At 40.1% G+C, this 24,578-nt stretch overlaps 1 protein-coding gene across 1 annotated transcript in view; it reads right to left on the bottom strand.

The window, feature by feature from the left end:
* The window catches only part of galnt9 (polypeptide N-acetylgalactosaminyltransferase 9), a 93,798-nt gene that overhangs the window by 63,559 nt on the left and 5,661 nt on the right, over window positions 1-24,578 (bottom strand). The window contains exons 2-3 of the mRNA XM_003445562.5: window positions 16,007-16,187; window positions 2,730-2,896 (exon numbers count right to left, since the gene is read on the bottom strand). Coding sequence (XP_003445610.1) covers window positions 2,730-2,896; window positions 16,007-16,187 — 348 coding nt within the window. The remainder of the gene's footprint in view (window positions 1-2,729; window positions 2,897-16,006; window positions 16,188-24,578) is intronic.

A 24,578-nucleotide genomic window follows, 5' to 3' on the forward strand; every position in this document is an offset into this window, starting at 1 on the left:
GTGGTCAATTAAAGCACAGTGCAGTCACATGCTGTTAGTCATGTAGTGTGATGTCTGTAGACTAACGTTAACCTCTTTTACAGCAGTTTTAATTTGTCCGTTTTCCTGCGTAGACGCAACTTTATCGTGACAGTTTTGACAAGCTTCCATTCCTGCAGTGGCCACAATTCTGGGGTGAAACAACTTGGAATGGGATGCCAGCTTTATGTTTTGCTACGTTATGTTTGAGCCAGCATTCATTACTTTTTTGCTGAACCGTGTGAATGGGCCAAAAAACAATAAAGGTGAAGATAAAATCAAAAGAGTGAGTTGAATACAAGTAAAACTCCAGGACTGAGGGGAAATGTAATGTTGAATCCATGCAATGCTTTATCAGTCAAAATGAATGATTATGAATGGATAAAAACATTGTAAACTCATATTTTATTACTTCACAAATACATAATTGATTTCCTCTTTTGTCCTCATTCCCATTAAGGTAATTGCTTCAAAATTAGATTTTTTGAAGGAGTTCTACACGTAGCCATGTACTTCGAAATGCAACCTAATTATGTATTTGTTTTGCAAATGCTGCTGACTGACTGGCTGCATTAATGTGTCCTACCCTCTTTAAATGAGAACCTTAAAGAAGAGACAGCTAACACAGGCAGGTGCTGGACCAGAAACAATCACACTAGACAAAACAGCAAGTGGAGACTGTGACATGACCAGAACTTGCATTATCGATGCCTTTGAAATGGTTACTTTGAAGATGTTGACCAGGTCTGTGACCATTCACCAACATTCGCAGTGTTCAAAGCAACTTTGGTACTTCAAGATGGTGACAAAAACGTAGTCAGCCTGCTACCAGGGCCATCAGTTTGCAATTGAATGTAGTCAAGTTGGCAACTACTTGCAGCTGTTTATAATAATGTAGTAATTAGCTATAATAAATCAGGAAAAGATCTGTGCTGGATAACCTAAGATGCATGAGAAAATGACCAGATTACAGCCAGCAGAGCTGAGTCCCCTACTGCAAAGAAACACATAGAATCTTGGCACAGCTGACTTGGATTTATTGAAATTTTCTGGCAATCTCTCTTCCTCTATAAATTGGACTGCAATTATTTGCAGTCCAAGTCAGTCAGGCCTCCCTGTCTTTCAGCACCGACAGCTTATACGTGTGCATGTCGTCGGGTCGCGCTTTGTGTTTACATCTTTTTGCGGCATCTGTTTACCTGCTCTTTAATCGATTGCTGTTTTAGCTGTTTGGCAGTTGTTAAAATAGTTTTGTGAGCTTGAAGCTGAGATTCTGGCATTTCTGGCAAAATACATTTAGATTTAAAAATCGATTCAGGATTTAATGAATCGAAAAGGCTTTGTTCAAACTAAAATCAATTCGAATCGAGAAATCAATTTTTTAAATCCACCCCTAGTGGTCGCTCAGAGGTTGAGGGCGTTGCATGTGCAACCACTGGGCACCCAGTTGGTTATCGTAATTACTTGCAATCACTTGCTAAATGCAAAAATATTCAATCGAATCACGGGGTAACCACTGATCGCTTCTAGCTGCATGGAGGTTGCTGTCCTATCTTTAGTGTAGTGTGACTGAGCAGTGAGTAGGAAACAAGGTGAACGCTATGAAGCAGGAAAGAATAAAAAAGACAGGAAGCCAAGTATATTTCAAAGGGAAATGACTGCAGAACACATGCCAACCCAATTAGCCCGAGCTTTCGTACTACTAAATAAAAACAATTGTTCTTCGTTTTAAAATAATCCACTGACGAAGTCACTGGAGAGGTTTTGTTTACTACTACAGTCAGGCCGATATAATGAGACATGAGGTCAGACTCCATTCTCTCTGTTCGCTGACTTTTAAAGCCTCCCTTTTTAATGGTCGGCAGTTAGAGGCTTAGTGGGGAATGGAAACGTGCCAGTGGTGACTCCTGGTTTGCCTTCTTTTAGTATGTTATTTATGCGTCCTTTTCTTCTGCCAGCCTGAGGGAGGCAGGCTTGCTACTCAGTGCCAAGTGAAGAAGGGCCAAGCGTGGTCTGGAATCTAGTTCATTGTGACTCGCTCTCCAAACAGGAAAGCTTTGGGGAGATGAAGCTAAGCATCATCAGCTGCTGTGAGCACCGAGGAGTGGAGACCACTGAAGGATTTGCCCACATCGCCATGGAGACAGTAGTACACGGCAGTGTAGATGAGACAAATCCATCCCTGCTCCCCCCACTTTTTTTATGCTATTTTAAAACCTGATGCTCAAGTGTTTACCCTCAGGGGTTCACCATCACCTCAACCGTTACTCACAAACCCAAACAGACATAAAAAACTCAGAAAAGTGTGGTACAGGAACACATAAGAAGATACTAAAATATACCGTAGCATAAACAGACCAACAATTCAGACATGAATTTAAAAACATCACGCTGTTCCATGAGAGAAGACAGCCAGAGAGAAATAAAGTGGCTGTCTCAACTGAATAAGCAAACCATAAGATTTTTTTTTTTAATTCCCTGTCCGAGAATAAACTTAGAGATAGGACCCGATACAAAAAAGAAAAACATGTTGTAATAAGGAAGTACGGCAAATATCCAACATTAGTAACTGGCTAGATTTCAATTAAAGCTGTCAGTTAATGTTAAAGAAAAAAGACTGACCTCAACAGAAAAACAACTATACTGGTATTTTTTAAGAGAATTAAAACTAATTTAAGATATTATATTAATAAAACCGTGAAAGGTCTTACCACTGTCACTGTTGTCATCTACCAAGATGATCTCCTTCAGCAGGTGTGCCGGTGTGTGATTGACCACACTGTGGACGGAGCGCAGGATCACTGACAGAGCCTCATTCACAAAGATGAAGACTACTGAGATCTGAGGAAGGTCCTCTGGGTACGTCAGCTGCTTACACCTGATAAGAGAAATGCAAAAATTATTCACCGATATTAAACCTACGCTGACTTTATTAATTGCATTTTTCCTTCAAAGGATTAATATGAATATATTTGAGAAGACAAAGAGTATATCCAAGAAGCAGTTGCTTGCTGCAAGATAGATTGTGAGTTTTATACATGTATGTTAATGTGAGTCCACAGCAAGGAAAAGTTTGCCAAGTTTGAAAATTGTGGAGCCATCTCAGGGACCTTGGTGTGACCTTCAGGAAGGCTGAAGCTGACACTTTGAAATGTTGTAGCAGGGAAATCACAGGAGTAACTCATGGTATTAATAATGGCTCTGGTCCATTTAGGTGTTCAGGTAAGCAAGGACAAAGTAGCATAGAGACAATGTCATCACTTACAACCATATCAGATGCTAAAATGTTCATATCAGAGATGTTCGTGAGTTGAATGTGTTAACATCGGGCTCATTGTTTGCTTCTGCTGGTTGGATTTAAAAAAAGATGTTTTTCCCTTGAGTGAGTAAAATGCTCTGTAAAAGAGGAATTTTCATAGTGCAAACACTCTTATATTTCTCTCCGATGCACAGCTGTTTTTCAGAGGCAGAAGAATAATACATATTATAATTTACAAATGACCCAGTTTTCATCTGCAAAAGAAAAGAAACTCAAAAAAATAATGATAACAAAGAGACCACATGGAAAAACACACAGCACAGCCAGCCTACCAGAAACTGTAAGTATGACTTTGGTAACATGGAGGGTAAAGTTTGTTGTTATAGTTTCCTTTCAGCGCTAATCGTACGATGAAGACAACATATCCTAGTAGAAGCAGGCAGCGTTTTATCTTTGTTGTGAGCAATGGGAGAGTGTGTGCTGAATGTGAAGAAGCCAAATACATGAATAATAAAGACTCAATAATAAAGATTGCTATTCTGTGTTCTTCTCAAATGTAAGGCCAAATCAGATTAAAAAACAACATACACAAAACTGAGATATAAATGCTAGAAATACTAAGCGAAACAACTATTAGACAATTTAACAAACTCTTTGACGGCCATTTTCAGGGAAAGTAAAAGGACCTACTCTGGAGTGGGTACTTCTGAGAGTCCCTGAAAAACTCAGTGTTGATTGCTTTGACTTGGAACATGTGCCATTGTGGAAAAAAGAAAAAGAAAAAAAAGCTACCTACTGGAATTAAGATAAAGAAAAACAGACTGCTGCTCATTCAAACATAATACCATCTGCCACAGAGGTGGAGAAAAAGAAATAACATAAAATGAATGCCAGGGTTGCATCTGTCACAAAATGATTACATCACTGTGTGAGTCAGACGGATCTTATACTGCACAGAAAAGGCTTACAGGGCCAATCAGGGTGTCTGCTCATGGTTCCTGCAGTAGAAAGGCTGCTGATATGTTCGGTGTCCTCCTCCCTCTCCCATTCAGCCTCCTTTCATCCTTCATAACCGCGGAGGCCTCCCTATCCATTTTCAACTTTCTGCCTCCTCCTCACACAGACTCCACAGTAACCCCTTTTGTACATCTGTGATTAGAGTCCTACATCGTGCCGCTACCGAGACTGACCCAATTATTAAAATGATCTGTGCGCTAGCGTCACTTGTTCTAAGTTCACACATTCTGTCACGATGCTGAGACTCTCCTCGGCTAATAATAGTTGTTTTCAAGTCTGGCAAACTTCCCTGTCATTTCCGGAAAAATACAGTATTCTCTGAAAGACGCACTGCGAGTTTGCAGTAAGAAATAACAGTGTTAACCGGACAGAAGCACTTAACTGATTCCTATGGCAAGTGTGAATACACGCAGTCAGCATCTTGCGATTGCCACCCCCCCCACCCCTGCCACACGGCCCCAATTAGGCTCAGAATTCAATGCCTGACAAACACATTTCACTCACATCTGCTTTTATTTCCCCATGTTTTCACGTCCCTAATTCATTATGCGGGGATAATGAGGTGGCTATTATAACTGCTGTGGCTGAATTATTTACAAGAGCAGGAAACACTTGTAGTACTGTTCTGCGTCTGAATATTGATAGAAATGAACTACAGGGTAAACAAAACTAGGATTCCCATTTAGCTTCAGTAAATCCTTCTCAGCCTTTAAAGTGTTTTGCTAAATACGAAGACGGAGTGGCGCCAACACTGCTGACATCATCCTTACTCGTAAAAACAGTAATGGCAGTGGTGATATTTTCAGTTATCACTATACTCATGTAGTCAGACATATTACGACAGGCCACAAAAGCTGGGATCTCCCAGATCAGCCGATCTTAGTGCCAGCTCACATTAGCCGATGGCTCAGCTGATGCATCCAATTAGCAGACCTCATCTAGGGTGCACTATTTAAGTTGTTTACCTGTCTTATCTGTAAGCTGATTACGCCCTGCTCTTCCCACTAGATCCAAATATAACTCACTGAAATGGAAATAACAATTTTCTATTGGCTGTAGTTGTCCTGACTGAAGTGTTGTAGCATTGATATGAAAATCAACACTCTGGTGTGTAAACTCTAAAAAGAAAAGAAAAGAAAAAAAAGGTATGTTTGCTGCTCGTTCACTCTTCCTGTGAGCTACCTCTCTGCTGGTGCTCGGCTTTCTAATACCCCTCTGAACCAGAATGTCACTTTGACTCAGCAGCATCCGTGGGGTCAGGCCACAGAGGGATGGCCACATAGCAGATGGAGCCCGGCATGGTGCTATAGTTACATCCTTGTTCCACCCAGTGGAAGACTCCTGGTGCTCACTGCACAGCCACTGAGTGTCTGTGTGTGAGCAGGTGTTTGTGTGCGTGTGTGCACGAGAGTGAAGAAATTTCTCACCTTTTAACAATGAGAACTGGCAAAGGAAGAAGTAGCAAATATGTGGGATGGCACAGCAGATGGCATCTTATTTACTTGTGAAGTTATATAGTAAATGCTTTCCATATCTCTCTAAAATAAATAAATAAATAAAAATATAGAAAAGCATTTCTGAAAGGTTGTCTTCTATTTGCCTTCATCCACTTTGCATTTTTACTTTGCATATCTGTTGCATGCTCTCCGTATCACATCTTAGTATAGCGAATATGAATTTTAGACAAAATTAAACTTTTTAATGCCTCTCTACTTTAAACTGCAAGTTTGAACTCCCTTTTCAACTGAAGTCTAAGGTCTAAATGCAAAATATCGCATGTGCTATCACTGGACACATAAACTGTTAAGCCACGGCATTAAAAAACAGACATGTTTTATGAATGTTAACTATCTTGCTAGATTGTCCAGCTGGCAAACTCATTATTCATGTGACACCTACCTTTTTATTTTTTTTATTTAACCTTTATTTAACCAGGAAGATCCCATTGAGATTAAAAACCTCTTTTTCAAGGGAGACCTGGCCAAGATAGGCAGCAGTTACAGTTGTCTCACAGTTACAGAAATTACTCAATTAAACACATACAGCAACAACACACATGCAAAAATAAATGAAAAAAAAAACAAAACAATTAAGGTTAATTAAATTAAAAAATAAAGTAAGTAAAATTCAATAAAATTCAATAAAGTTCAACAAAATTCAATAAAATTCAAATAAAATTTTTTATCTAATTGAAACAGTTGCATGTTTTGGACTTGGCCTCAAGGATTCTTAGTTTCGATTTAAAAGCACTTAATGAAATGAATTCAGTCATTTTCCAGTCGCTGTGCAGTTTGTTCCAAGCCAATGGTGCTAAATGGACAAAAGCTCTTTTACCAAATTCAGTTCGGGCAAATGGAACAGAAAGCAACAAGTAACCATGCGGACGAAGAGAATACCGACCAGCATGCTTCATTGCAAGCAGGGAACATATATAAGAAGGTAGCAACCCAAGTAATGACTTATATATAAAACTGTATAAATGAGAGTTCCTCCGACTTTCCAAAGCAGGCCATCCTACCTGAGAGTATAACGCACAGTGATAAGTCTGAGATTTACGGTTAGTGATGAACCTCAGAGAAGCATGATACACAGTATCAACCATTCAAAGACATGGAGCAGAAGCATTCATATATAGAATATCTCCATAATCCAGCACAGGCAAAAATATTGCAGCAACAAGCCGCTTCTTTGTATTAAAAGAGAAACACAACTTATTTTGAAAATAAAATCTCAGTTTTAACTTTAGATTTTTTACAATATTCTCTACATGTGGTTTGAAGGTGAGCGAGTCATCAGTCAAGATACCAGAAATTTATACATGTGAACCAACTCTATCTTATTACCTTCAAGAGTGGTTACTGATGGGATTGTTTGGGCCCATTTCCTTGATTTAGAAAACAACGAGCTTTGTTTTGTCTGCATTGAGAACAAGTTTAAGCGGAGGTAATGAGTGCTGGACAGCAAAAAAGGCTTTCTGCAAGGAGTCAGTGGCTTTCACAAGAGTTGAACCACAGCTGTAAATAACTGTGTCATCAGCATAGAAGTGCATGTTTGCATCTGGCACATTTAGATCAACAACAACAACAAACTTTATTTATATAGCACATTTAAAAACCAGTGGTGTTCCAAAGTGCTTAACATTCAAAAGGGTGAGATGAAATAACAGGGAGAATGAGGACTATGGTAAGGTACCAAAACGAGCTGGCAGGTTGAATGGCATTAAAACACACAAGGCAAAAGAATTGCATATAAAAGCATAAAAGAAAGCAAAACAAAATGTGAAGGATAAAACAGTCAAAATTAAAAATGAATTTAAAATAATTAAGAATAAGCCGAAGATAAGAAAAGCGTTAGGCTGACTATCAAGCAAGGACTAACTGGTAGAAAAGGCGAGGCTAAATAGGTGGGTTTTTAACCGCGATTTAAAGGAATGGATGGAATCAGACTCGCGTATAGCGATGGGGAGGTTATTCCATAAAACGGGTGCAGCCAAGGCAAACGCGCGGTCACCTCTAGTCTTCAACCGGGATCTCGGGAGTACCAAGAGTGACTGGGAAGATGATCTTAACGCTCTAGTAGGGGTGTATGATCTAAGTAGCTCGGTAAGGTAGCTTGGTGCTATATTGTTGGCAATTCGGTAAGTAAGCAGCAAGATTTTGAATTGAATGCGGATCAAGATTGTTTATGTAAATGATTAATAGAAGGGGGCCTAATACAGAACCCTGTGGCACTCCATTGTGCACTGTAACAAATTCAGAACATAGACCGTCGGATTTTATGCACTGAGACCTGTTACTGAGGTAGTTTGAGAACCATGCCACTGCTCTCTCAGAGAGTCCTGACTGGAGGAGTCAAAGTTTTAAAATACAATGATCAACAGTGCCAAATGCTTTTGACAAATCAATAAAAAGGGAAGCACAGTGTTGTTTCTTATCAAGTGCAACAGTAACATCATTTACTACTCTCATTGCAGCTGTGATAGTACTGTGATTTTTCCTAAAGCCTGACAGATATTCAGATAAAATGGCATTGGTGTGTAAAAACTCCTTTAACTGCTCACACACAACACCCACCTAAACATTTCAGCAGGTACCATCCACAGTGATGGTACTCCTGGACAGCAGCACCATCACCGCGTTTTAGCTCTGTTCCTTGAATACAACCCTCAAGGGTTTTGACCCAGCCTCCCCAAACTCCCCAGATCCCAGTCCAATCATGCTTTCACTGGATGCGTTGGAACAAGCCCTGTTCACTGCCAATTTCCCAGTGACAGACACAACAGGATACCCCATGAGGTCCCAGTCAATTCCCTCATGTGTCACGGCTGTTTTGGCTGCACAAAAGAGACCTACACAATATCAGGTTCTAATATTGTGGCTGATTGGTGTAGAAATAAGAAAGAAATAAGGGACAAACATAGAATAAGACTAGCTTTATGTCAAAAACAGAGATATGTATAAAGATGGGTAACTCACTCCCAGCTTGTCACATGTGGATGCTGCTGGGCATGACATATAAATGTACAGGATACTGTTGAGTGCAATTTGTGCAGGATTAATGTTGGGAAGAAGCATTTAGAAACTACTTTTCCTAAACATAACAGAGTCGTTTTTAGTGATGAAAACTAAACCAAACAGCCAGTGAAAATGAAGAAAAAAAAATTAATTCGCCGGCATGATGTTGGATTTTTTTTTTTTTAATCTGGGTTTATTAAGTAACTATTTGAGAAGCAACTGTAGTCTTTATGAGATGTTTTTCAATACTGATTTCTTTTTATTCACAGGAATTATAACCAGCTGTAGCTTCTAGCTGTTTATGTTTGCTTCTCTTGACTTGTAAAGCTTGACGTCACGCTCTGTTATCAGCCACACCCATTTCCACAGCCTACATGTATTTGACAGCAGAGCTCATAAAAGGACAACCAAGCCACAACCAAGCACCCTGTGTATTTTTATGCTTTAAGCTAGATTCTTGTTTTGCGTACGAGTAAATGCACGAGCGTTTTGATTGATAACCCCTCCAGTGTATCATTGCAGCCCTTCCGTGTGCATTTGTGCTCTCCCTCAGAAACTCCTTTGTTCCCTCTCGCAGCTTTCTCTATTGCCTCTCTCAGTCTTCCCTGCCAGGTCTATAAATACAATGACAAATCTGGCAGTGAGTTTGAGGAGGGATCTTTTGCGCCGCAGCTCTCCTTTGCAGAGACACAATTACAGCATGACAAATTTGCAAAACAAAGTAATGTATATTTCCCCTGCCAGTCATATATGCAGTGCAGAGATTGTGTTTAATGAACATTACCAGAGTAATCTTGAAAATGTCACGGGCAGCATGGCTGCTTCTAGTTGAGACGTGGTGTGAGAGTGGATTTCAGTGTCGACATCGTAAAGTGATATTGTAGTTCCATTGCCCTAGTTACTGGATCCAATTTAGGGCATCGCTCAACCTTAAATTTGTACCTGTCTAGAGTAGCGGGGAACCCTTGTAAAGCCGTAACAGGATGAGCGATCGACTCATCTGTTAGTAATGGGACTGAGCTCACTGGCCAGCTCTCATAATTTGACCCGGAACAAGCTTTGACAGAAACAGAGTGCCAGATTAAGATGTATTCCTATCACACCTCCCCCTTTTCTCCTTCTCCAGCAGCCTGCAGCCCCAGCCACTCCATCTGACTTTTTCCCCGCTGGCCGCTCTTATTTGCTGTGTAATTTCACATTAACCTCCCATAACCCGCGCATTGCAGGCAACACCAAAGCAACTTTCCAATCTGCGAACACTCCTCCCTGAAAGATAATAGTTTGCTTTGTCATTTTTCTGCCCCCCACCAACACTCCACTCACGCCGACCCCCAGCCGCCATCCGGGCGATAAACTGTAGCACTGGAAAGAGCATCAATTTGCAGCAGGAGCTTGTGCACCGCGGAGACCTTATGATCCCATTCTGCAGTATCAGACGCTTAGGAGATGAGGTAAGCCTGTTTCTTCAGCCTCCCTTGCTGGTTATCACCCTCCCACAGGCGGGCAAACGCAAGACGTGGGGTCCTCAGGGAAGAAGGGCACGCGTTACGCTTCGATACGGTTTTAGCTTTAACAGCTATTTTGACAAAACAGAAATCAAATCAGCAAAGTGACAATAAAGATAGAGGTGAGATTCGGAGTAAGTGAATAAAAATCCTCACGTATAACCGGAGGGTGAAAAGCAGATTGGATGCTTGGAATTGTATTTTCCGATTTGTCAGTGACACGAGTTACATAAAATATATACATATATATATATATATATATATATATATATATATATATATATATATTTATACATATATATCTATATATTTGTTTGTTTTCTGGGCATCAGTAATCTCTCTGGCTTGTCTGCCTTTATCGCTTTGTTCTCCACAGCCCAATGAGCTGTTATACTTAAGCCTCCCAAGGACAGCGAATGGCAGGTACAAAGTCACATAAAATAGATCCTACTTAAGTCCTTTGGTATTTCAGTTAAGAATGTCACTTGCAGAAAGAAGGGCAGAAAGAAGAAATACAGACTAGCAGGTGGCGAGCGGGGATTACAGGTTTTTGTGAGAGACACAAACGCTGCTGTATTATTATGAATTGGTTTTGCTGTCGACAGGCAGGTTTAAAAAGAGAGGGCTTGGAAATGTGTAGATTCTTTTGGTTATGGTGGTGGACTTTGCTTCCCTGTAGTCATCAAAGTCCTCTCTGCTCAATGGCTTCTGCTCAATTAAAAGCCCATTAGACAGGAGGTGCCTGGTTCCTGCATTTAACCTCACGTCGGTACTGCGGCAGTCACCTTTTGCCGGCAGGATATAATTACTGAATCTGAATTAGAAATCAGAAATATGTAACTCTCTTGCACACGGCTGGTGCAGCCACCTAAAGCAGGAAGCCAGTGGTCCTTTCTTTAATAGGTTTTTATACCTGAACCTTCCAATATATTTCTGTGAGCTTTCCTGATGCAGCAATCACTAAACTCTCTGAAACGGACAAACTTACAAACTTTCTCACTCTGACAAACAAATCTGTTCAGCTTCCTAGGCTTAATCAACACCTCTCAATTGCTGTATAAGAATTGTGCTTTGTTTGTGAGCAAGTTTCATCGAGACAGAACGAGTGAAACAAAATATTCCACCAAGTGGACCTGGGAGGGAAAAAGACAAGAAGCAAGCAGTTCCTTCAGCAATATTATGTTGGGGGAGAAAATGTGTCGGCAAAGCTGCACTGCACACACTACAGTACAAGCTGTGGTCCAATGTGGATTTAATTTTACATTTTAATTTAATAAATTCTGAGTGTAAAAATTTATAACTTTCCATAACAATAGATAATTTGAAAGGGGATTTGAGAATCACATAGATAATAGATCAGACGATGGGTGTAGGAGAGGTTGGAACTAGAAAGACCTCGAGGAAGCGGCCTCTATGTTTATCTCTTCCAATAAATTGCAGATCATCATTATAATAATACGGCAACTGTTTCTCAATAAGATACACAGACTACAAGTTAACTAAGATGGAGACCTTCATGCATTTATACATTTTGTTCATGATCAAGTTTGAGAAAACTGGTGATTGAAGCAATACGTCTTCACAAGTGGAACAGAGCCAGTGGGTGCTACATGGATAGTTGAGAGTGTTCTCCCTTTAAAAAACAACCTAACAGGTCATTTATTCAATCAAGTTATTATAGCACATAATTATATTCATTGAGACAGTACACAAAAGCAACCATTATAAATATGGTCAGCGAAAAGAAGGTGAAGTGGTTACACAACCACAGAGTCCATGTAGGGAGGATACAAAGATGAGGTTACAATGTGTTGTACTTTAACACAGGAGACCCTTGAAACTTATTGATCGCATCTATAAAAATGAAAGTCCTGTATTTTCACTGTATTCTAATCAACCTAATGTATATTGTTTTTGAGTCTGTAACCAAACAGAAATTAAACAGATACATGAATATTATTCCCATACAGTATTTCCTAACATTTGAGCAATATAGTCTACCACTGGTATGATTCAAGGCATCCTTCTATTGTGACAGGTGACTGTATGTCACAATGTCACTGTATGGCTAACCATATGTCACGTTACTAATATAGTCAAAAGAAGTGATATGTGTGTCAGTGTTTAGACAGTTTTGCTGAAAATGTAATTTCTGTCATAAAAAAACCCCTAAGCATGCTAAACTTTACTGCTTCATAGGCTCTGTCCTCTAATCCCACAAGCTCAAGAGCTGCAAATGCAGTGAAAAAAAAGATTCAGCATTATTCATTATCATAATTATTGCATTATTAAACTGCAACTCACCCTTCAACAACGAATAACAATTACCAGGTAGAAACATGAGGGAAAAAGTCTTTTATCATAATATTAACATTGGATAGTTTCTAGGTGTTAATTTTTTTTCATTAACTGTAATCAGACGCTGCTGAGAAACAATAAGTAGGACAAAAGCACGTACTACTTTCTGATTTGCGGATTGACGTAAACATGTTTTCCAGGTCACTGCTTATATAAATCTTAAGAGTTCATTAGATTTAGTGTACATTACAGCAACTGAAGTCTTAGTCATACATTCAGTTCTAGATTAGCTTTGGTGTCACACCACTTTAAAAGGAGGCTAGAACAAGGTCCCTGCTCTAAAGCAGTGCAGCTGTGTAGTCTGAGGCAGAAATCTTCTCAAAGCCTTAAGAGCCTTAAAAAAAACTGAAAACTTCTGGACGAAAACACTAGAAAGACAACGTGTGAAGGCAACAAAGAAATCCACAACCACTAGTGCCACAACAATGCTGGCTGTTGCATTGCTGTGTTGATTGCACATGCAATATTTTATTCCTCCAAACAATTCTTTCACATGCTCAGAGCGCCACTTCGATGTTTCTATTGTTCTTCAAAGTGCGACTTCAGTGACATAAACAGAAAAGGAAAAAAAAAAAAACTACATTCACTTTCCACTGTATTGATTTTCATGCAGTTTCTAAAGAAAAAAAAAATGACAAAAGCTTTATCTAGTTTGACATTGTTTATTTATTTTTGGAGTCTGAGAATGTCTTTGTGGATATGGGTATATGAGGGTGAAGAATTGTGAAAATACATGCATTAATATATGGACACATAAACACAGGTAGAGAAGGAGGAAAGCGGATGAAGAAAAGCTGGCAGCATCTGGTCAGTGATGGAAGTAGCACAAAATCCAAACACCAATAAGCATCTGAATACTAACACTAATAAAGGCAGCATCATTTTAAACTGGAAACCAAACCATCCACACACACACACTTTTTTTTAAATCTTGCAGCCCTCCAACAACCAGCCAACCCTTTTAATTTCTCTACTAAAATAAAACCTTTCATAAAACCTCTCTATTCCAGAGGCTGTCCTAGCTAACTTTATTAATTAATAAGCTCTTTTTAACCCAATCTCCTCCTTCCCGTTCCACCTTTGTCTAATTTTTCTGGGCGTGAAAAAGAACTTAAAACAAAGTAGCATGGATGAAATGATTAGCTATCCACACTAAAACCCTCTCTGGGCTGTCAAATTTCTTCTCTGTGTTTCTGCCTGTCACCATTGTTCTTTGACATTGTGTGATATCAGCGCCACCGACAGCCCCGATTATCCCCCAAAACCCAAGCCATTTCCTCCACCTCCTATTGTTTCATAATTATAATTCACTTTCTAAATATAAAATTTAACATCAAAAAAGGAAAATTAAGGCTCAATGTTGGGTGTCTGCTGGGTTTCTTTTGCAAAGAAAATAAAATCTACATTTTAACATTAAAACAGCTCAAACGTTGCTTTCATCTTATGCACTTCCTGTCATGTTAGGCATGTCTAGCAATGTGCTTTCATGTCACTCCCCATAAATACAGTAGAAATGTACTTTTTGCAAAATTATATTATATATTATTAGGAAACAAAAATAGCTGGATTATGAGGCTCCTCATTTAAATTTAGGGCAAGTTTACTACATGCCATGTGCTAATAGGACATTCAGTGCAGCCAGTGCAAAATTAATGATATAAACCACAGGAATTTCTCCCGCTGGTTGCCATTAAATTTACAAGAGTGACATTAGCAGTTTTCTATTTAATATGAAAACTGGCATGAGACCGTTTTTGGCCTACATGACATCTCATCAACTAGCCTACAGCAGGTACTGAGTACAGTGGGTCCAGTGTTTTGTGGAGGAATTTCTGAAAATACATAAAAGTACAGTTTGAGGGAACATGCTGTGTCTCACCTTAAGCTTATACATGCATGCTGGCAGTGGAATTGGCTTTTTATCTTGACATGATTAGTTAGTTTCTTTCCAAAACCTCCTTCAATTCCTAATATTAAGCAAGAGAAACTACCGAGGGTTAAAAATGGTCCAAATTCTTTTGACTCCAGTGAAATGATCAATGTGCCATTTTTTCCTGGTGAAACAACAAAGCATAATGTCCAGGCATGCACTAGCCAGATGTTACGTCAGCTAGCTAGTTGACATCAAAGATGATATAACGTCACATAACAAAACAAAAAAAGAAAAATGTACAGCACTGCTACATCTATCGATCTAAAGAAAATATGAGCTAAAACTATGTAACAGCATGCTATAGAGGCTTAGTTAAGTTTGGCTAGTTGATATATAATGATCTGTTACCTCATTGCTAGCTTCCACAGACTCTATGCATCCATCCATTTTCTTCTGCTTCAGGGTCACAACTGGGCTGAGCCTATCCCAGCACTCATTGGGTGAGAGGTATGGTACACCCTGGACAGTTTGCCAGTCTGTTGCATGACTATATATAAAATCTGTGTAATCTACAGAGCTATTATATGGCTAATATACATTTACAGTTAAATTGCTCTCAAAAGCTGAAGGTCGCTCCACCTGGGTGCCTGCACAGCACAGACCAATACCATTTTATGGCAGGAAAAAAAGACACAAAACAGGAAAAACATCAGCTAAGACTAAGGTAAAGATCCAGGGGTCAGTATTTAACATGTGGAAATGCTACAACTTAGCCTAAGACTGTTTCTTTCTGAGGTGTTTAAATTTTTTATGTTCAGGACAGAGTGAGCCTTGAGGCTGTAGTGTACACTGTGAGCTTTTAAACCCTTAGCTTAAAGACATGCTACACAGAAATACTGCTGACACAAAGCTGTCTATTCAAAAACATCTAAAACAGTGGAGGCCTGCACCCAGAAGCTGAGTCAGAACACATCCACATGTGACTTTCTGACTTTAAGAAAGTATTACAAAAACATGACTGTTCCCTGCACTTTTGACCTCACCTGAACCTGCAAGAAGCTCTCGCAAAGTCCACTAATCCTTAGCCCCAGGCTATATTTATACAGTTTATCAATTCTAACACTACTTGTATTGCAGTCTGTTTCAACTTTGCACAGTAAATGTTGCAGAGGATAACCAACACACTGGTTAAAAAAAAAATATATATATATATGTGTATATATATATACATATATATATATAAATAAAAGAAGAGGACAAGGAAAAATGCACAATACACTCAATGATAATGTAAGTTCTGCCTTACATTGCATGCAATAAAAAAATAAAGCCGACCAAACCTAAAACGAGTCTTTTTTGAAGGCTACAGAACCAACCACAGGGGGAAAAAAACAGGTGTTGAGCTGTAGCTGGAAGAAGAATGTACATGACATAAAATGAGCAGAAACACAGGCAGACATACTTCTTAGGCCTGTAGTCTGGGATGCTCCTGTCCAGGGAGATACGATCACTGAGCTGAGCATTGTAGCCATACTCCTCATACTTCCTTTCGGCATCGTGGCTATCTTCTCCCAGAGTGGCAGCAGCTCCCCCCTGGCCGAGGCCTCCGGGCCCTTCCACCAGCCCCATGGGCTTCGCTAAACCTGCCAAGAAAATAACACACGCGACAGACAATTATACAGATGTAGCCATGAATTCCAACACACACATACAGACACAGAGCAGACATAGACAGGTGAGAAGAGGGGGCAGGTGATTGACATTGCCTAGCAGTGTGAAGAAACTGGTGCATGGCAGCTCTGAGACCCAGCGGGGCTCATCTATAGGGTACCATTATAGTGTCTGTCAATGAAGAAGCTGCAAAACACCCACACCGAAACAGACGTCACAGGGAAGAGCAAAGAAGAGCGACACAGTGAGAGACACAGTGGCAGAAGGCCAACTCTACAACAGACACCAGACAGAATTTATAGTGCACAACTTTAGGTCACATATGGAACAGCAGGCATGAAACTGTCAGTGGTTAATCAAGTGTGAAAGGAAAAACTCTCTGAAACCCACACTGAGAAGGATAATGATTATAGTTTTACCTGGGTTACCGATGCGTTTTGTACGGGTTACCATTTTATTAATGCATATCACTTTGATGTCATCAAATCAAAGCTCCGTATTATAAAGCTAGATATGCATTGTCTTTTTGTTTGTACATTCAGATTAAAATGTTCCTCCTTTTATTGTTAAAAAGCTCTCGATTCAGTGTTTGACAGACAACAAAATAAATAAATAAAAACCTAAAATTACTACTGCAGAGACAACAGAGTTTAGAATTTTGTGAATAACTTTCACTGGATCAAAATATTGTGTGGATGCCTTTTTAACAACATCCAAAACATAATATGCTCCAGATAAATATGCAGGATGCACTTTAAAAACATCAGCACCACATCATAAACAACTTTAAAAAAAATCATGACAACAAAGATGTTGGGACCTCCTTGAGACTCCAGTGAGGAACGCAGTCCGCAAGTCACTTTCAGATACTTGTTTCTTAGCTTTTTAAAAACAGCAGGACTTTTAATAGTGTTAATTTGACCAAATTCGTGTCTTTAAATCCCTCACATCTTAGAGTTCCGGGATTTCTTTTCAGTTATTATAAACTATCAATGGTTTTCACGCTTCTTGCAAACCATTGCATTAGTCTGTGGTTTTCAGACTTCAGAAGCATTCCTTTTCCTCCCCATATTGCATGAGAACTCTAAGAGGGTTTCCTTTTAATTAAGATCACAAAGATGGCAGACTAATTAACAACTCTGTCTGAGGTTGATACCAGTTATCTGAAATGATACGAGAAATAACAGAAGCAAAACCGTCACAGGAAGAAAAAAAATCTTGCAATCCTACTGAAATATCGGCAAAAGACAATTTGGGACAAATTCAAATCTGGCATGATCACCGTGGAGTCGATGTCAAGCCGTTACACTCGGTTTCCATCTTCAGCCTGACATTCCATCCGGTCTAAAGCTGGAGTTAATCTCCATTGTGGACATGTGTGTGGACTGCTGTGAACACATCACAGAAGCATTTGTTCTGATTGTACTATTTTTAATTTGCTTAGAGAACACACGTGGTAGCTCACGGCTTTGCAAGCATGTGTCAAATGATTGTATGCATGATTTTATATATGGGTCTTCACTGTGAATCAGCTGAACAGCTGGTGGTAGCATAGATGTAAAAAATGCATTAATGATGCTATTTTAGAAACACATTCGTAGTTTTTTTTTTCTCCATAAAAAAATCCATCAATTTGTATAAAAAATATTCTGATTTGATCATGCACAACTTTACTGTCTTGAAGTCTTAGTTTGTTCTTGTAGATTTAAAATGACTGATTCTTTCAGAAACCTTTGATTCAACAAGGCCACACCAGATGTTGCACTGAACACCTAATGGCTCTATTCAGCTAATTATAGAAGCATTCTGGGAGCATGTGTGCAGCAGTACCACGACCGTGGAGTGGTTATTCAAACAGCGCTTGTTCCATGCAGGTCCTTTTATCTCACAAAGAGCCCGAAGAGTGGCCAGATTGCCTGGCTGCGTGCTTAGCAGTGAATGGGAGCCCGTTCTCGCTCAGCCTCAGTCGTGTTACAGTATGCTCCTTCGGTCTAACACAGCTAAATTCAGCGCCGGACTCAAACCACCCTTCTGCTCTTATTAAAATGACTCATGACTGTGTTTAACGAGCCGTCGCTTTGGTGCTGTGACACTGACATTTTCAGAAAGCGATGGAGAAAAATGCGGTGCGGTGTCAAAAGTGAAATCTCGGCTGAGGGGGGAAAAAAGTGCATGTTCAGACCTCCACAGTACTGTAAAATACTGAGGTGGGGACCGAGGTTCTGACTTTTGAAAATCCAAACCCTCCTGGGTCACAAGCAGCTGCCCTGAGCCAGCTATATTTCCACTTCAGCCATTACTAGAAGCATTTTGGCTCTGCTGAAAATCTGTCATCAGGTTGGAGAACTCTGCACTGTACGTTTAATTGCACATAGTAATGCTTTGATGGCATCACAGGAAAAAAAAATCTTAATATGAGGACATGATTATCGTCCTTATTTATAGGCTTACAAACACTGCAATTTTTATGGTGCAAGCAATCTCCATGTTTGTAAAATAGCGATTTTTATATTCAGTGTTTTTCTCGGGAGAAATACAATATAAATCTTTGCCATGGGAAGATTAAAAAGCCCGCATTGCAAAACTCCCATTAACAGCGCCCACCCTCCAAAAATAATTTTTGTGCAGTGTCTAAACTACAAAGAAACTGTTATAAGGACATGTTGTCATGCGTCCGTGCCAGCTTTCACTATTGTTTGACTATTTAAAATTCCATGAAACTGTGGGATAATGTCAGATAATTGTTATGCGAGCCAAGCTTCCACTGTGGCCTCCACAGAATAATCGAGCTGCGTCTGTTCTCCATATCAACAGATGGACACACAGACAGTAAGCAAACAGCGCATACCGATGAAGAGCTCAGCTCTCAGCTTCACCCCCTCCAGGAACTGAGGAGTAATCACCATATTTGGATGGCCTCAAATCCTCGGGTGCGACTGAAGATTTGTAATTGGAGCTGAATGGTTGCAAACCGACTTCTCCCACGAGAGGGATTTAGCATGCCCGACACCAGCCAATGTGGTGGCATTTTGACAAGTATGGGTGGGGTTCACGTCACGGACAAGCCATCTGTCATAGCTGCCCGTGTCACACAATAACACAGATCGCCTCCAGAGCCAGAGTCTCAAGTCTGGAGGGCCTCTCTGTCTCTGCGTGTGTCTTGGAAGCAGGACAACTCCTGCCAGCTTTGTTTTCTGGTCACTGCGTTATTTTTTGCTTCCCTCCTGTCTACAGCTGCCTCGGTCTGATTGAAGGTTCCTTTATGGGATGAGACCTTAAAGTCTGATCCGCTTTTGTCTGTCTGTTAGCGTTTCAGCAAAAGGTTGGATTGCTGACATGTAAACTGTACAGCAACAAGCTTTAATGATCTTTATTGAAGATTTTCTTTTTAAATGTAGCTGCTGTTTTGATGTTGCTCCAGAGATCACTTCATATAGTAAAATAGCTTTCATTGGCATTGATTCATTCATCAAGTTTTCTAGAGTTTGGTGTCTATTCGTGTAAAATTGGTTTGGAAGAAATTACTTGAATGTGCATACATTTATCAAGGGCAAAAGCCACATGCTTCTGTTGCACAGCAAATTTTCTTTCCAAAAATGCACTGCTTTCAGATAGAAAGCTTATCTGAAAGAAATACCTAGACTGTTTGTCTGTGGGTAGAGCACGGTACCAACATTGTGAGGACTAAAAGCTCTCCATCCACAGCGTCTGCACAAGTTAAAAATGTATGTACACATGATCCTGCAGGGTACTTTGTATAAAAGCATCCAGCTAGTAGGCTCTTGTATTCTGGTCAAAAAAAAGGAAAAAATGACAATGACTAAAAGCTCACAACACAATGTGAAACTCTTGTGAATGAAAACTAATATTCCAGCATAAAAAATTAAATTTCACATTTTCGCGAGCTTCTCTCCCATTCACTGTTTCTGAAGCAGTAGTAGCCCTTCAAGCAGCGCCGTTGCACTCTCACCACTTCACTTTGAGGCAATTACAGCCCAGCATCTGCTTCTCCCACTCAGGCCTCACTCCCACCCAAAGGATCAGCGCAATGTGGCTCATCTGCGACGACATGCGCCGGTTTCAGTCTCATTGTGTCCCAGCTTGTACCCGTCTCTGCGCTCTTTCCTCGCAACCCGTTTGTCCAAAACCATCTGACATGACACAGTAAGAGCCACAACAGTTATAAATTATCTAACAACCTTCAGAATGACTCCAATGTGGCCTTCACAAGAAAGAGTCTCAAATTCAAAGATGACCCCATTTTTAATAAATGATTTAAGAGCATGAGTGGTTTTAAGCGTGTCCAAAGTGATGCAGCAGAGTTCTAAATATTGATGCTGAGGGGAGGTGGAGGATTTCAGTGATCTCTTGAAGAGGAGGAAGATAACTCATTCTAAAGAGATTTAAAGTCTTCAAAGGCCAAAACAAATCTATGAAACACTGAGAGCTGGGAGAAGCACTGGTTTAAATCTGGGAGCCAGGCATCTTAAGAGGATGAGAACTCCGATTTGGAAATTGATACCAATTAGACCACTAAGTTATCTCTAAACATGCAAAAGCACTGACGATAGCTCATGTACTCCAGATATAAAGCATAAAATAAATCTTTGAAAGTTTCATGTTTACTGCCGCGTTGGTCGGGTTAAAAGTGTGCAATGAAATGAGGCAAGAATAAGGTCGTCGATGGAAAAATAGCAAAAAGTCTTTGAAGTGTGTCAGAATGTTACAACACTGAGATGGGACCCAGTCATGAGGAGCTCCTTTCCGTAGGATGTAGGAGCTGTTCTGCATCAAGAAATCATGAAGAAAATTTACATGATCAGTTATCCAGCCTGGCAAACTGGCCTATGCCCTTCAGTCACTGGATATCATCATTAAATGTTGGTAATGTAATCACTGCATGACTCTAAGCCAGCAGTATAAATAAGAGGGATGCTCGCTCCATCTGAAATTGACATTAGTGTCTGTGGCTGCCTGCTGATTGTCAGGTGAGCCGCTGAATTTGTTATCGTGATTCCTCAAGGCTGAGCAGAATTGATTGTTATCTGTTTCTGAGACTGTGTTGTCAACCAGCGCCTCATCTACATATCATTATTATAATATAATTCATTTCATCAGGATTCATCACGCAGAGATGTGATGTCCCTGCAGCCACCGCCATTACACGCTGCAAAACGTATATGCGCACCATGATACGTATCATTAAAATTGAGTTTGAGCGCCAAGCGCATGCCAGCGTGGAGGGGAGCGAGAGGGCTGTTTCTCCATCCTCATCAAGTCTTTGTTTGAGCTGGCTTGGCCTATAAACAGCGTTAGATTTTTCCCTATAATTGGGCATATAGATAAGAAGCATATCTGGTGCTACAGCTGGACCTGTGAGGCTGCCATCCCATCAGCTCCTACGCAGTGGGGAAAGGCAGGAAGTGACATGCATGGCTGATGACAAGCGCCTCAGTGTGCCTGTAAGTTTTGGGACAGCAGCTGAGCTTAAACAATGATGCTTGCAGTGGCGGTCAGAGGAAAGCAGTAGACACAATAGCAGTACATGGGCTCTCTAACACCAACCTCTGTTTTTTTAAGAAGTTTATTTTTAGAGCAGTTCTGCTCTAAGGTGATAAAAGAAGAGAGGCAGCGAATCAAATGGCTTTCAGGTACTTTCATTGGTGTCCAATCCAAGTAAGTTCAAATGTAAGACAATCAGAATGAAAATAACCAAATATGATTTATTGATGTTTTGTATAAGCCTATTTTTAAATACCTTAATCTTGCAATTGCTGACTGACTATAACCCCTCTGGGAACAATAGTTATCCAAGCAGCTTAGCAATTGTCAAGCTCTGGAAATCTCCCCACACTGAACCGCTCTGTACGGGTTTATGTAAAAACACAAGTATGTTTGAATGTAACAGCTGAAGCTGTGTGTTTGTTTTGCAAAATATAAGCTCCTTTTGTTTGCTTTACTTGATACCAAATATGACCAAAAGTCGCTGATGTCACAGTACAGAAACGTTTTACTTAAAGTCACTAATGATCTTCTACTCAGAGTTGGCTTTGGTCTGCTCAACATTCTCGTCCTTTTGGATCTGAGCCTTTGACACTATCTCTCACTCCATCCTTCGAAACAGACTTTCCTCTCTTGGCATCTCCGACACACACCTAGCCTGATTCCAATCATATCTCCTTCCACTCTTGTTTATTCCTTGTAACTTCTGGTGCACCCCAAGGTTCAGTCTTCCCTTCATAATAAACATTTTTCCTCTTGGTACCATTTTCCTTAAATTTGATCTTCACTTTCATTGTTTTGCTGATGATACTCAATTATATCTCTCCTGCAGGCTGGATTCCTCCCTCCCACCTTCTTCTCCCACTGGACTGACAAACACAAGCATACATTCATACACGTCACTACCAAGCACTTATCTGAACAGTCTCATACACACATACACGAACACCTTCGTACACCAAGTTACTTTTTGCACAGCACTCAGTCTTTTGCACATTTCTATTGCACTGTTGTGTCTGCACCGTCTTGTGTCTGTTCTGTTCTGTCTGGTGTTGCACTGTCTTTGTTTTGTTTATGTAGTCCTGTGTCAATTGTCTGTTATATGTCATATGTAGCACCATGGTCTTGGAGGAACGTTGTCCTGCTTCACTGTGTACTGTACCACTGCACATGGTTGGAATGTCAATAAAGCCACTTGACCTTGACCTTCTCTTACAGAATGCTTATGCAAATTAAACTTCTGGTTCAGTTCTAATTTTCTTAAGCTCAATGAGTACAAAACTGAAATTCTTCTCATCTGCAACAAATCCAGCTTACTGATGGCAAATCATTTCACTCTCACTATTGAGAACTCCACGGTTTTCCCTTTACCTCTGAATAAGAGCCTTGGTGTCATCCTTGACAGCTCACTATCCTATAAAAATCCTAACATCAGTGATCTCACCTGTTCTGCCTATTTCCACCTACGCAATATTAACCAGTTACGTCCATTCTCTTTCCATCCAGTCTGCCTCCATTCTAGTTCATAGCCACATTACTTCCTACATTGACTATTGTAATTCTCTCTTACATGGTCTCCACAAAACTCCCTTCACAAGCTTCAACTGGTTCAAAACTCCGCTGCCTGCATTATTACCAGAACCCCCTCCTACTAGCACATCATCCCTATCCTTCAGGAACTTCACTGGCTCCCTGTGAAATTCCGAATAGTATTCAAGCTTCTTCTTTTCACTTTCAAGGCCCTTTATAACCTTCCTCCTCCTTACCTTTCTGACCTGTTTAGCACTACCTCTTCTGCCCGCTCACTTGATCTTCTTCTTCTATTCAACTTGCTGCACTTCTTTCCGCCTCGGCACCATGGGAAGCAGAGCTTTCCGTTGCTCTGCTCCCAGGCTGTGGAATTCTCTACCCCCGGATATAAGAAACATTGGTTCTCTCCCCCAGTTTAAATCTCAACTAAAACTCTATCTGTTCAAATCTGCATATTCACTGTGACCTTATTGGTTGTTTATTTTATCTTGTTTTTATTGTTCTTCGTTCTGTCTTTGTTCTATTATGTGTTTTTACTCTATTGTTAAGTGTCCTTGGGTGTCTTGAAAGGCGCTTTTAAATAAAATGTATTACTTTTATTATTAAAAATTTCAAAAGACACCATAGACCAAAGTTCACTGATTAATTCAGTTGTTGAAATAAGCTAATGTTTCACCAGTGTCTTCCTCTGCCTTCAAAAAGCAAAGGAAGAGACATTTTTTAAAACTGTTGACATCTTCAACTGCAAATGAGATCAGATTTACTATATTTTTTTAGAACTTTATAAGATCTCAGGCTTTTTTGCAGTCACAGAACCTGGACACCTTACAGTGATTGAGTCCACCATGAGTTCCCGTGTATATCCAAGTATTCTAATGATTCTAGTGTAAACAGTGATCCCAAGCACAGCAGGAAATCTACAGCAGAACGGCTGAAAAAGAAAATAATCAAGCTGCTGCAACGGCCCAGTCAAAGTCCAGACCTCAACCTGATTGAAGTGCTGTGGTGGGACCTTAAGAGAGCTTCAAACCTCGATGAACTGAAGCAATGTCGTAAAGAAGAGTGGACTTAATACTTTAAAACTCAAAACATTACTTGAAGTTGTTGCTGCAAAAGGCGGTTCTACAAGCTTCTGAATCATGAGCTGTATTTAGCTTTTGACACACAGTTTTCTCAGAACATTTTTTTCAGACTACTTATGCTGACAGTCCTACAATACTGTGCACTACATCTCATAAATGCCAAAATGATGTAGCATGTGAATGGGAACAGTACATAATTCAAATTAGTTTGTTTTTGCAGTTGTTGCAGCTGTGCCAAAACTGACATAG

Source organism: Oreochromis niloticus, linkage group LG12 (genome assembly GCF_001858045.2).
Source record: "Oreochromis niloticus isolate F11D_XX linkage group LG12, O_niloticus_UMD_NMBU, whole genome shotgun sequence".
Taxonomy (NCBI): Eukaryota; Metazoa; Chordata; class Actinopteri; order Cichliformes; family Cichlidae; genus Oreochromis; species Oreochromis niloticus.